The 13,830-nt window shown below is 50.3% G+C and overlaps 1 protein-coding gene across 3 annotated transcripts in view; it reads right to left on the reverse strand.

Moving 5' to 3' along the window:
* The window catches only part of Dock1 (dedicator of cytokinesis 1), a 561,057-nt gene that overhangs the window by 91,809 nt on the left and 455,418 nt on the right, over positions 1–13,830 (reverse strand). For all 3 annotated transcript variants that reach the window (XM_045145312.1, XM_045145301.1, XM_045145308.1), the window contains exon 32: positions 8,025–8,083. In XM_045145312.1, coding sequence (XP_045001247.1) covers positions 8,025–8,083 — 59 coding nt within the window. The remainder of the gene's footprint in view (positions 1–8,024; positions 8,084–13,830) is intronic.

Raw genomic sequence — 13,830 nt, forward strand, 5'->3', positions numbered from 1 at the left:
CTGAGGCAGAGGGATCACTTCAGCCCAGGAGTGTGAGACCAGCCTCCCAGGGCAATAGTACAACAAACAGTCTGAAAACAATCAGATAAATGAACAGAACAAAACAAAAACCACAGCCACGCATAACGATGACGATAATAGCTATTCTGAGATACCCTTGAGGAAAGCCTGACAGCCCCATCGCTCATGACAACCTTTGGTCACGGGCTCTTCTCAACCCTACTTGGCAGATGAGGAAACTGAGGAGGGGCGGCGTTCCCATGCACTCTGTGAGCCTTTCAGAGAGAATGGAGGAGCTGGGTGTGAGCCCAGGCCTGGGACTTCGATTCCTTCCTTCCCTGCCTGCTGGTCGTAGGACGTCTGCGGGGCACCACAGTGCTGCCCACAGCTCCATGGCAGGAGCAGGTGACTGAGCACCCGAAGTCCTGATTCGACGACCTATGGTAATACAGAGGTCACTGACCTGCCACTGAATCCTCTGCTTCCTGAAAGCACCCAAATGTTTCCTTTTCTACTTGAATTGTGTTTTTTTTTATTTTCCTTTTTCTTTTCGAGGTAGGGTTTCACTCTAGCTCGGGCTGACCTGGAATTCACTACATAGTCTCCAGGTGGCTTCGAACTCATGGCGATCCTCCTACCTCTGCCTCCCGAGTGCTGGGATTAAAGGTGTGTGCCACCACGCCTGGCTGTGGTTTTTTTTAATTAGCTTTGATATTTTAAAAAATTAAGACTCAGACTGGAGGAATGTCTCAATGGTTAAGGTGCTTGCCTGCAAAGCCTAAGGACATAGGTTCAATTCCCCAGTACCCACATAAGGCCAGCTACACAAGATGGCACATACTTCTGGAGTTTGTTTGCAGTAGCTAGAGGCCCTGGAATGCCCATTTTCAATCTCTCTCTCAAAAATAAATAAAAAATTACACTTATATCTCCTCTTCCTCATAATAGAAGGTGAAAGAAAACCCTTTTACAATATAAGTCATCTTCAGGATCACGTGAGCACCAAGCTGGCGTACAGAGACGACCCTACGGGCGACCTCGATGGAACCCTTGGTGCTGGCTTCTGCAGGCCTCTGACTGACAGGCACCAAGGCTGAATCCCAGGGCTCAGCAGAGAGGTCCCAAGTGGACCCCTGGGTGGGGGGCACTTCCTTCCTGCCACATGTGGGTTTGGCTAACACCGCTCCAGACCCCAGCAGTGGCCTGCATTCTCCTGGCTTGTGCTTACTAACTTCCCGAGGTCGGGGGAGGACTACCACAGCACCCCCTCACTCACCTCCTGCCTGTTCACCTTCGCTACTCCACTCAAGGGGAGCCTGCTCTTACTGAGGGACTTGACTAAGCATTGGGGGAAGGCCTTCCCAGGTAGAGGTCTTTCAGAATTCTACCCTCTCGTCTTCCATTGCAGAAATCTTTATCTTCATATCACCGCAGCGCAACTCACATCATCTCATTTCCCACAGATAACAGAAGAAAGCACAAGACATTATCTGCTTGAATGAATTATTTGTGACATTTTCTTATTAATACCAGCAGCTTATCCGGCATTAATCAATCGTACTAATACCCTGACTTAGTCAGGAGACATGGTGTTCTACAGAACTTAGTTCTCTTTACAACTCAGTGAACGCAGCTATCTGTGAAGAGAATCATTAAGCAAAATTGCATGTTATAAATAACTATGCATAAGAAAATAGAGAGTTCTCACAGCCCCAAAGAATTGTCATGGAGGGGACACATGTACAAACTTCCAAAGAGGAACTTGAATTTCATGAAAATCCCATTTTTTAACTTTTACTAAATAATTCGTATTTTGACTAAGCACAGCGTGATGTAGCCGTGCAATTCTCATCACTTCCCCAGTGCTTAATGCTTCAGAAAGACGCCCAACTGCTGTGAAGGGCTCCCCTGAAGATGCCATTATGCTCACTTTCTCAGGTGACACTTTGCTTGTATTGTGTCAGAGCTGATGCTTCAGAAAACAGACGACTGTGACAGCGAGTTGTTCATCAACCACACTCTTGGTGCCATAAAGTTTTGTCTGTCACCTCGTCTCTTGCTATTCCCAGCTGGGAGAAACACGTAAAGCAGGGGACGGTGGCTGCAGATGTGGCCGTTGAAAAATAAGCTACAAAAAGCAAAGGCTGCGTAGCCATTGACCAGCGCCCTTCCCCTGGGGACAGGTAACACACGGGCTGGAGCTGCCTGAGCCCTCTAGATAGTGGCACCCTTGGGATTGAACTGTCACAGCCTGTCATCTTGCCCCCCCCCCCCACCCCCACGCGGTGAGAGAGGTGAGTGGGTGGGGTTTTCTGATGATCATTTCGTGCTTAGTTCATTATTTTGGATTCTCACATTGTAGGCTTGCCCTGAACGTGTCTAGCTCAGTCTTCTGGTGAATGTGGGTGTGGGCCGCTGAGGGTCAAGGAGACCTCTGCAACATAGATGGTAAGAGAGAGGATATGCTTGCTTCGTTTTATTTTATTTTTGGAGGGAAGAAAGACAACCGGTCATCAAGGGTACGAGGCAAACCGTTCCACCTGCTGCCACCTTGCTTGCTAGTACCCTAGTCCCACTCTACACTGGCCCGTCCCATAGGACCACTTGTCCTGCGCGTGAGACCTGCTTCCCTGGAAGCCACGCTCTCCCCAGCCAGCGCCTTCCTGGGGTCGGCATGATCACCTCCTCGCCTGCTCCTAGGAAGCTGCCTATCTCCCCAGTGTGCAGTCTATGTGTTTGATGAATTCACACAGTTTGCTGGCTCCCCAAAATACTGATGAAGGAACTCTGCATGAAAAATATCCCAAACCCAAGAGGGTGGACAAAGGTCTTGCTGTAAGCATGTTGGTTTTGACCAGATCCGGGCGTGTTGTTCCCAAGTACTGGATGTAATCCACAAATGTGGATGGCAGTGGCCAGGGCAGGAGGGAGATGAAGTGGCTCTGCAGGTGGCCGCAAAGCGAGCTCTTAGGAATAACAGGGGAGCTGGGTAAATAAGCTGTTCCCCTTTTTTCTTTGAAAGAGAGTCTGCTTTTGATTTCCCTTTCCACACTTGAAACATGTCAGGCGGTGGAGAGAAAAGGCCTGACTGCCCTGTCCCAGCGAACAATGAATGTCTTGTGTAGATTTGCATCAAGTCGGTTCAGAGACCCCAGGCCACGCGCGGCGGCACCACCCAAGACACTTCTCAACAGACCTTACAGAGCAGTGGAAGGGAGGACCACAGCAAGGCGTGGTGTGGGAGGCATGGGGTGCAAGACCTTGTGGTGTGGCAGGGGACTAATTCTAAGGTGAGAAGTCTATCGGATCTGATGTCTGTTTTTATTTCTTGGCAGAGCTGGCTCTGCATGACTGCCAACATATTCCCAGGCCTGAGCATATTGGAAAAACAAAGGCAAGAAGCTGTGTGGAACAGACTCCGTGCATCCCAAGACAGGGAAGTGGGTAGCCTGAAGTTGTAGAGTGGAAGCTTGTACAATGTCCCTGACAGAAAGGCTTGAACATTCGAGAGCTATGGTAGGAAGAGCTTGGGTTTCCCCTGGTGATGGGACAGAGCTGTTCTGAGGGCCTGCTTAGGCGAGCAGAGTACTGATAAATTATTTCTTTGTGATGCACATATGCGTGTGCACACATGCCGTTAAAGATCAGGAACAACCTAGCGTGTTATTAATGAGACACTGTCTACCTTTCTGAGGTAAACCCAACAGACTAGGCTTTTTTAAAAAATAAAAATTTGAAAAAAAAAGTAAAAATTTGTATTTAGTATTTGAGAGAGAGGGAAAGAGACGGTGGTAGGGGGATGTATGGATGCACCAGGGCATCCAGCTGCTGTAAATGAACTCCAGACATATGAGCCACCTTGTGCATCTGGCTTATGTGGATCCTGGGGAATTGAACCTGGGTCCTTTGGCTTTGCAGTTAAGCACCTTAATCACTAAGCCATCTCTCCAGCCCAAGACTGGCTTTTTTATTAATGAAAGAGAATGAGAAAGAGAGAAATGACATGCCAGCCACTGTTATCGAATTCCAGGTGTGTGCACCACCTTGTGCTTAGGTGGGATCTAGGGAGTTGAGCATGGGTCCAAAGGCTTTGCAGGCAAAGGCCTAAGCCATCTCTCCAGTCCTGTCCACCTTTTTTCAGACAAGGTCTGTCAATGGCTACAGCTCAACTCATTAGTCTAGACTAGGCCAGCAAGCCCCAAGATCTGCCTGTCTCTGCCTCCTCAGGGCTGGGATTACAGGCACTTGCCACCACACCTGGCTTTCATGTGGGTTCAGAGGAGTGGGTCTCAGGTCTTCATGCTTGTGTATTTCTTAAGAAATATCTTAACTATTTAACTAGCAAGGAACTCAAAACCAGCAGATGACTTATTCCTTGCTGATTCCAAGTCTTTAAATTAGCCGAGGCCATGGCTTCCTATTGACCTTACGACTACTTATTTTGCCAAAGCTGATGTCGTCAGCTGAAGTGCTACAAAACACACATCATGAGCATCAATGACCACATTCAGCTCAGCAAGGATGGATGAGCTGGACAGACCTGCCCTCTGCGTTGCATCCTTGGGGCGGCAGGTCAATCTCTGCTCCGAGGCTTGGCTGGCCTGGGGCATAAAGAGAGCCCACAGCACTGGGTTGGCCTCAGAAGCCCAAGTCCCACATGCCAGCGCCTGTGGCCTCTGAAAGCCAGGTCTTTTTAGGTGCCTGGAGCTGGCTCTGTGGAGAAGCTCACACTTCTCCAAGCCCCTTTTGCCCTTCCTCCATCACCAGCATGGCAAATGGCAAGCAGGTTTAATGATGGTCAAGCTCGGGCTCCGGAGCCATAAAACTAAGACACAAAAACTAGAAAGGCAAGAGGACACCAGTCAGGGCTTGAACTGGGCTGTGCGCATCCCTCATCCTAGCCAGTGACGCGGAAGCACGAGGAGGGTAGCGCTGAGCCGTGTGGCCAGGGGCGCTATCGGGGAAGGAGGAAGCATTTCACTGCGCACTCACTCCTCACGAGCCCTGCACCGGTGAGCTGAGTATCTCGTTATCTTTTCTGTTATTTAATTCTGGCAATACTAGGGATTGGAGCCAGGGCACATGCAAAACAAGGGCCCTGCCCTGAGCTAGATACCCCCAACCCTCTCTGTATCTTAAACAGTGTAAAAAAATCATGAAGATTTCACATGAGGCGCTGACATTTAAAAGCCCACCTGGGGAGGGGGATGCTACTACCTTAGGAAGAGCTACAGTGAAGATGGCCCAGCAGTGAGCCTGTGTCCAGAGGATCCAAGAGTCCAGGCTGACAGGGGGAGCTCAGTTCAGCTCCTTTGAGGATGCCAGGACTAGAGAGGCCCTGGAATGCTTGTCATCCAAGAGAGCCAGCTTATACTTTACCCGGAAACCCCACCCTCTTCTTCTGCCCCCTTCACGTAGGCCAGCATGCTCTTCCTGCCTGGCATGAGTCTTACCAAATGGCCAGCCAGGGTAAACGACAACTGTGTTTTTCAGAGTGTAATTTTGAGAAGGAACACAGAGAGATCCATTAGAATGAATCATGAATGGTCTTTCTTCTTTGTTCCTACAGCCTTAACATTTTACTATTGAGGTCACTGAATAAACATGTCACAGAATTATTGAGCCTAAGGACTGGGAGGTTTTAGGAAATGCGGCCAACCTCCTGACGCTGTGGCCTGAAGAGCAAGGATGGAGTCACATGACTAGGGTCATAGCTAGCGGAGTGCTGGGACGCCCCTGAATACGGCCCCTGGAGCGTCCCAAAGGCGGCTGGAGGACAAGGGCAGGATGGCCCGTGCAAGCTGCATGTTGCCAGCCTGAGACCGCTGTGGTCAGGTCAGCCGCACACAGAGCATCTCTGAGCGGTCTTCAGCCAGCTGCAGCTCTGACACCCAAGGTACACAGGGACTCTGCCAGCACCAGGAGGGCCCTGCGTTTCTGCCACACAGTTTGCCTCACAGAGCCGAGCTGGGGCCTTGAGTGAAACGGCTATGCTGACAGCATTATCCATGGAGGCCCCATAGGCTTGTTTTTCAAGGTCATCCACTGTGGTGGTTTGAACCAGATGTTCCCTATAAACTCATGTGATCTGAATGTCCGGTCAATTTAGGAGGTGGAGCCTTGCTGCAGGAGAAGTGTTGTTGGGGTAGACTTACGGGTGCTATAGCCAGTTACCCCTTTCTAGTACTTGGCTCACTGTCAAATTACTGTTTTCCACCTGCTGTGGCAGAGGTGACGTCCACCTGTGCTCATGCCATGCTTTCCCCTGCCATCATGAAGCTTCCCCTCGAGACTGTAAGCCAAATGATATCCTTGCCTCACATTAGCTGCTTTTAATCTAGTGTCAGCAATGAGAAGGTAACTGTAACATCCACTTCTCATTGGGGATAAAGATCCACTTGATTAACCTCTATCCGGCCAGGCATGGTGGTTCAAACCTATAATCCTAGCACTTGAAAGGATAAGGCAGGGGGATTTTGAATTTGAGGGCAGCCTCAGCCCATTAGAGGCCGTGGTAGTTTGAATTGATGTTCCCCAATAGGTTCAAATGTTTAGTAAAGCTTGGAACTTGTATTTCCAGCCACCTGCTGGAAGAGGTGTCACTGTGGATGGATCCTGGGGTCCAGCCCTAAGGTGTCAGCGGGGCAGATCTGAATTCCAGCCTGAGGGGTGCACAGTGAGCTCTCCCTGGGGTTCCCTGCTTTAGGCTGCCAGGGTTTTGGCTCTTGCTTTTGGTGGTGCTGGTGTGGTTTCTTCTCTTTCTCTGTGGGGATCTGTGAAAGGGAGCCAGCTTCTTTACCACTATGGAATTCCCCTGGATCTATGAGCCTGAAAAAAATCTCATTTCTCCCATAAACTGTATCTGGTTTGGAGATTTATCCCAGCAGTGTGGAGCTGATTAGGACAGAGGCCAAATTGGGTGATACAGTGAGACTCTGGTTCAAAAAAGCAACAATAATAATGACAAAAATAAGAATAAAAAGGAAAGAAAGAGAAGAAAAGCAAGCATTCTATCTTTTATCTAATTAGAAAGACAAAGAACATTTGGAAAGTCTCCACTTTCCCTTGAGGTGAGATAATGTTTCCTTTCCAACTCTGCTGAAACTAAGAAATTCATAAAGGTGAGGGTTAGGGGTTCCTATGAGAATCTGGTTCAGGCTAAAAGAGGGGTCATTGAAGCACGTTCCTCACAGGTTCCGGCACAGCCCTGTAAGCCCGCCCCTCCCCACGTCCAGTGTTTCCAGGAATGTCACACCTTCATCAAAATCCACGTATTGTTTTCTGTGTCATTTTAGCCACACTTTTCAGGTTTCACACAGAGCTGAAGTGAGGGGAGGAAATGGGAAGAGTTCTAAAGCCGTGCTAGGGACTTGGGTAAGGACACCAGCTCCTCCATTATTGGGACATCTAAGCACAAGAAAAGCCTGAGACAGAGGGCAGGTGGTAGAAAAAGCTTAATGTTAACTGAGAGGCTCGGGGCCAGCGGGGACATTCAGGACAGCGCGAGAATGCCAAGTGATGGCCAGTCACTGATTTCGGTGAGGAAGTCATCGGCACTCTGCGTCATGCCACAGTGGTTAGCATGAAATAGAGAGCTGTGAGTGGTGCGATGGGGCGCAAACTCTGTAACTTATGCATAAGCTGATGTGCTCTGTGTCGTCATGGTACGATCCCACTGTCTGGGTTACGCAAGCGCAACAATGCTACTACCACCTGCTGGCAGGGTATGCAAATAAAGGTCTGAATCAGTGAAAAATAGCTTCTGCAGAACAAGTGCAATGAGTATAGCAAATGTCACCATGTGACAAACGATGTAGCTGGACACATCAGACGTTGAGGAAGGCTGGAGGTGAGTGAAGCCCGGCTCTCCCTTCCTCCCCCTCATCTTTCCCCCGTTGCAGGGAGTAGGTACTGAAGCAGTGTGGGGCCCCCCATGTTCCGGAGGACAAGGCCAATGTCCCTGGCCAACAGAGACTCGCGAAGTTCACGACCCTGAGCCCCAAGGCAAGATCCCAGCCACTCACCCAGATTGTACCACATGTCTCTGATCTCAAAGCCGATCTGCCTCCTCATGTCTCCATACCTAGAACAGGAGGGAAGAGAGAACGCTGTGTCACTCGCCAGAGCTCCTGGAAAGCTGTGGCCTTATTTTTGAGAACACCTGGAGCCTCTCCTCATGGATACAAATGAGGAGAGAGCCAGAGTCGCGACTTCATTTCCTCCAGCAGGAACCCAGGCGGGATCCAGCTGGGACTCGTTCCCTGCCCGAGACGACAGAGCGTCCCTGTGGTGAGCCGAGAACAGACAGCACTTGGCTTCCCTGAATCTTTAAGGCTCCCGAGCCAAAGGAGATGGTTTTCCATGCACCTGGTTAGCGTCTAGACATGGAATAACACCTCACCTGAAGTGGGGAGAGAAGCAGTTTTCCTTGAGAAAATGAACCCCCCGGGACAGGGAAGGCCGCTTTCAAATGTCCCCTTCTCTTCTATAACATTGTAAATGTAAGCAAGAGCTCACCATCCAAACATGTCAACAAACATGCCACTCGTTTTTGTTTTGTTTACCGGGGAAAAATAAATGCTAATTTTCCTCCCTGTGGACAAACTGAGGAGGTGTGTGTTTCATGAGTAAATGGAATTTGATGCTTCAGAAGATAAACCTTTATTAGTTTGTGAGCAATTTAACTTTTTCCTTTATTGCCTAAGGAAAAGGCTGATTATATTAAAAAATAATAATTTGCGAAATTATAAGACAGTATTGCAGCCTAACAGCTGTGTCATGGAGCCTGCTCCCTGTCCTGTGGCAGCTGACAGGCCAGGAGAGCCTATGACAGAGGAGGGTGCTGTGGCTCTGCACGGGAAGGTCCTGGCTGGTGAATCAACAACTGCAGCCGCTGCCGCCTTATTGAAGTCTCCAGTGCCTTGAGCACCTGCCTGTCACTCACGGTAGGAGGGCTACCGTGCCTGCTCGTCTCTCACATGGAGGAAAAAGTAAGCATGATCACATGCTTTTCTCATGTGTGGAATATATATATATATGTATATGAATACACACACACACACACACACACATACCTACATACATGGGACATGAAAGTTATAAAGGGGACTGTGAGAGGGCAAGTAGAAGTCTAAAGGGGACAGGGTGATGGAATATATATCGTGGTGGTATGAATATAATGCCTGCCTCCAAAACAGACTCATGATGGTCCCAGCAAAGTGCTCCCATTTGCGAGCGCTGTGGAGCCTTTAGGAGGTACAGCCGGGCTGGAGGAAGAGCGCCTCTAGGGCAGGCCTTGCAGAGCTGCAACCTGGCCCTGTGTGTGATTTCCTTTCTTTGCTTCTCTCCTGAGCAAGAGGAGCGTTAGGGAAAGCAACAGGTAATGATTAGGAAAACGCACAAAAATGTAATAATGAGACTCGTTACTTTGAATGCTAACTAAAAACAGAAAGGTCTCCTCTGGAAGCCTTGCCATGGTGTGTGGAGGCCGGCTGCAAGTGGAGAGATGGAACTGGAAGCTGAAGCCAGTTCCTCTTAGGACATGCCATGATCTACAATCCCAGCCCAGAGGAAGAGGAACGCCGGGCAAACCACGCCCAAAGCCAGCCCTGTCTTCTCCTCTGAAGTTAGTGAGGCTTTCACTACCACATGAGAGAGTTGCCAAAACAATCCTGGAACACAACATCATTAAGAGGGGGCTGGAAAACCCAATGTCCCCAGCTCTCTGGCTCTGTGACCACGTATTCACACTGTCAACCCACCGAGGAGACCAGAGGTCCTGGGAGAGGTTGGAAGCAGGTGCAGTGGACGTGACTAATCGTTCTCACACCTAAGCTAAGGGGGATTCTGGAGATGGGATCCGTCAAACATAAGAACACCCAACACTAGCTATGTCTTTGTGGGTATCCCTTGTTTCTTTCCTGGCCCGTGATTTGTCTAGACTCTTTCTTTGGGTTCTCAACCGACTGCAATTCCATTGACCAAAGGAAGCCCTGAGGCTCACCTCACTAGCAGCAGGCTTCACATTTCTGGTTGGATGACTCAGGAGCAACCCAGTGGTGACGTGCCATTTCTCCAGCACCGTCATGAAAACTACGGGTGCTGGCTCCAGGAAGGGCACCCAGGGGAGCAACCTTCGCTGCTTCTGGGCAGGCTGGACTCCTTTCCTAAAGGAGAGCAGGGACCAGGGACCTACACTCTTGTTTCCGCTTTCCTGTCTTTCTTTAGCTGGAAAATGACTTGCCTCAGTTATATTCCAGAAGTGGTGGATTAACAAAGGACTGAGTGAGACCCTCATGAGAGGGGGCAAGATTCCCAGGCCTGGGACCGTGGACAAGCAGGGGAGCCAGTCAGTGAAGGGCAGGCTTGGAGTTTCCTGGCAGCGAGATCGATCCTGCCTTCCTTTTAATAAGAAGGCAGCCTTGATGAATCTATACAAGCCTCCAAGTAATCCCCAAATAGAGCTGCAGCTGTCACCAGGCCTCAAGAGGGCTCCCGGGACGTTTCTGCCTTCTTCCCACGGAAAAGAAAAATGACGATAATTGAGAGCGTCTAGGGCTGAAACTCATTTCCTGGAAGCAGATTCCACAGCTGGCGGCAACCCCAGAGACCATGGTTAAGTCACTCACTAGCAGGGCACAGTTGAGGGAGCTGCAGCAGGCCTGGAGGGAGGCAGTTGGGTCTCTTGGCTGGGGTCACAGAGCAGAGAGAGAAGAGCCCATGTTCTCAGACTTCAGCTCGTATTCTTCATTCTTCCCTGCGCTAGACACGCCGCTGGTGCAGCAAGCACGGGGTAGCAGGAGACCACTTCACACCTTCCAAAGGGCTTTCTTTCCATTTCTTTAAAGAAACGCTTTCGTTGGCAATTCTCTCTCTTCCCCCCGCACAATGTAATTTGTCTATAATCCCCTCCTATTACCTTATTTTGTTCTCCTTTCATCACCTCTTCCACTGAAGCCCTTCCTTACAGCTAGTCCCACTTGCAATTTGACGTCTGTTTTTTCTTTCTGCCCTCCTCACAGAGGTATAATCCACAATCCAATGCTGACGGGCCCACCCACTAGGCAGCTCTTGTGCAGGCGATGGCAGCTGCTGTCAGGTCACACAGGCAATGGCTACTTCATGTCCTGAAGACAGCACTTCAGCAACACGCCCTGTCCTCTGGCTCTTGTGTTCTTTCTTCTCCCTCTTTGACAATGTCCCCCGGGTCATGGAGGGCATGGCAGAGACGTCTCATTTGCTGCTCATCACTGCAATCATTCCAGTGAGAAGCAGACGGTGCTTTGTCATTCTGCCCACAAGGAGGCAGAACCCACGGTCCTGAACAGACCAGCCTGGTGCCATTAAGGTACAGGAGCAGAGAGCTGCTGCCATCTAGCCCTGGTGCTTCCACACGCCCTGCTCCCCTGTGCCCACCCACAAAGAGGTCACAGGAACGTTGGCTCAGGGAGGAATCCCTCCTAAGCCCAGGGAGACCCAGGATTCTACCTACAGGTCTGATGCCAGCACCTGGCTTCTTGCACCAAAGAATACAAAACCATGTCTGTCATTGCAGCCCAGGCCAGGGGTGAGGCTGACAGAACCTAAATCAAAAGACAACTGAGCAAGTCATATGACTCCTCCGACAGGCACTGTCCTTCCACATCGCGATGCTTCCGGGGCCTTTGAGAAGGTGTGAGCAGCACGTGCCCATCGGTCCCAGCCAGCACGCCGGCAAAGGGGCCCTTCCTCTCAACTCGTACCACGTGACGTGGCTGCAATGACTACTCAGACCCGTGAGAACTCCAGGAGGCCGGAGCACAACAGAGCCACAGACACCCAGGTTGACATGACAAGGACCCTGATCTGAAGATGGCCGAGCCTGTCTTACAACTAACTGCACTCCCAGGAACACCAGGGACTGGGGACAGCAAGACTGGGTGACATTCACATTCCTAGGGACACCGGACACTAGGACCACACAGACCAGGGTTACAATCAAATTCTGAGGAGCACAAAGGACTGGGGACAGCCAGCAGGAGCTTCAGGAGAGGCTCAGGGCAGAGTTTCCCTCTGGGCTAGTGGAAGAAGCCACACTGCTGCCGTCCCTTGTGTGGCCTGGCTTCACTGCGTTCACTGTTATGGCAGATGGGATTTGGGAGCAATGCAAGGATGGGCTGTCCTGGCCCAGACATTGGGGACCCACACTGTGGTGGTTAACTTTAAAGGTCAATTTACTTTGATCTAGAACCACCCAGGAATCAAATCCATGGCACGTCTGCGGTGAGAAGACCCACTAACTATGAGTGGCACCATTCCGTGGGCTGGGGTCCCTGAATTTATAAAAAATTGATCCCCAGCATTGACCTGTCTGCCTCCTGATTGTGGATGCACCACGATCAGCTGCCTCGGGCTCCTGGCACCATGAAGCCCCTGCCCCCCCCCCCCCCAAGATGGCCTGTGTCTTGGAGCTGTTGATCAGAACAAATCCTCCTGTAAGTGGGCTTTGTCAGGCACAGCAATGAGAAGAGTACCATGCGCACAGATTGATAGCTGCTTTCCTCAGGAGAGAACAAAATGAGAAGACTGAGACGGAGGAGCGTGACGGGACAAGCACCCGGCTAGCAGGGACTTGGCGCAGTCGGGAAAGCCGAGCGCTCCGCGGCGCGGTGCTGCGGCTTGATGCGCTGCCCTCTGAAGGCTCCTGTGCTGCCAGCGTGGTGGCCAAGGTCACAGGACAAAGAGGTGTGAACTGTTAGGAGGGGAGAGGGTGTGTGCACATCATGAGAAACCACCTCCAGGAGGAGATTCATGTTTCTCAAGAGCCAGGATTAGGTCCTGAGGGAGTAAGTTAGGCCTCGTGAGGGGACAGCTATGTCTTCAAGACTGGGTTAGTCATGGGCAGAGCGTTTTTAGGAAGCAAACCATCCTCTCTCTCTCCCTCTCTCTGAACACCTCACTTTCCTCATACCTTTTTATTATTTTTCGAGGTAGGGTCTCACTCTAGCTCAGGCTGACCTGGAATTCACTCTGTACTCTCAGGGTGGCCTCAAACTCACAGTGATCCTCCTACCTCTGCTTCCTGAATGCTGGGATTAAAGGCGTGTGCCACCACACCCGGATTCTTTATATCTTTTTACCATATGTGAGGCACAAAACTGTTTGCCAGGTCTCAGCTGTTACTAGCATCATGCCTTTGACAATGAGAAAATAGAAACTTTTTAAGAAATATTTTTATTTTTATTTTTACTTAATTATTTAGTTACTTAAGAGAGAGAGAATGGGTGCACCAGGGCCTCTAGCCACTGCAAACGAACTCCAGATGCATGTGCATGTGGCTTACGTGGGCACTGGGGAACTGAACTTAGGTCCATAGCCTCAGCAGGCAACCGCCTTAACAGCTAAGCTATCTCTTCAGCCCCAGCAACTGCTTTTATAAAAATAAAAGTACTCAGATCCTATGTTATCAGTTATCTTTTTCTTGCTGGGACAAAAGACCCAAGAAGCAGCAGCTTACAGAGGGAAAAAGGTTTGTTTTGGCTTACAGTTTTGAAAGGACATGCCATAATGTCAGGGACAACATGGCAGGAGCAGCAGCAGCATCAGGAGTTGCACCGTCGCATCAGCAGGAAGTACAGAGGACAGCGGGCAGGGCCAGGCTGCGTGTGACACCTCAGGCCCCGCCCCCAGGGACACACCTCCTCCACAAGGTCCACATCCTTCCAGAACATGTTAGATTTAGACCACCACAGAAGTGAGCATACCAGGGTGGAAGGATCTGGGGTGCAGTAGCATCAAGAGGCCCCTCCCTGATTTGGTGTCTTGTGACCAGGCTCGAGGTCTTAGCCTGTT

The sequence above is a fragment of the Jaculus jaculus genome, chromosome 1 (genome assembly GCF_020740685.1).
Source record: "Jaculus jaculus isolate mJacJac1 chromosome 1, mJacJac1.mat.Y.cur, whole genome shotgun sequence".
NCBI classification, from domain to species: domain Eukaryota; kingdom Metazoa; phylum Chordata; class Mammalia; order Rodentia; family Dipodidae; genus Jaculus; species Jaculus jaculus.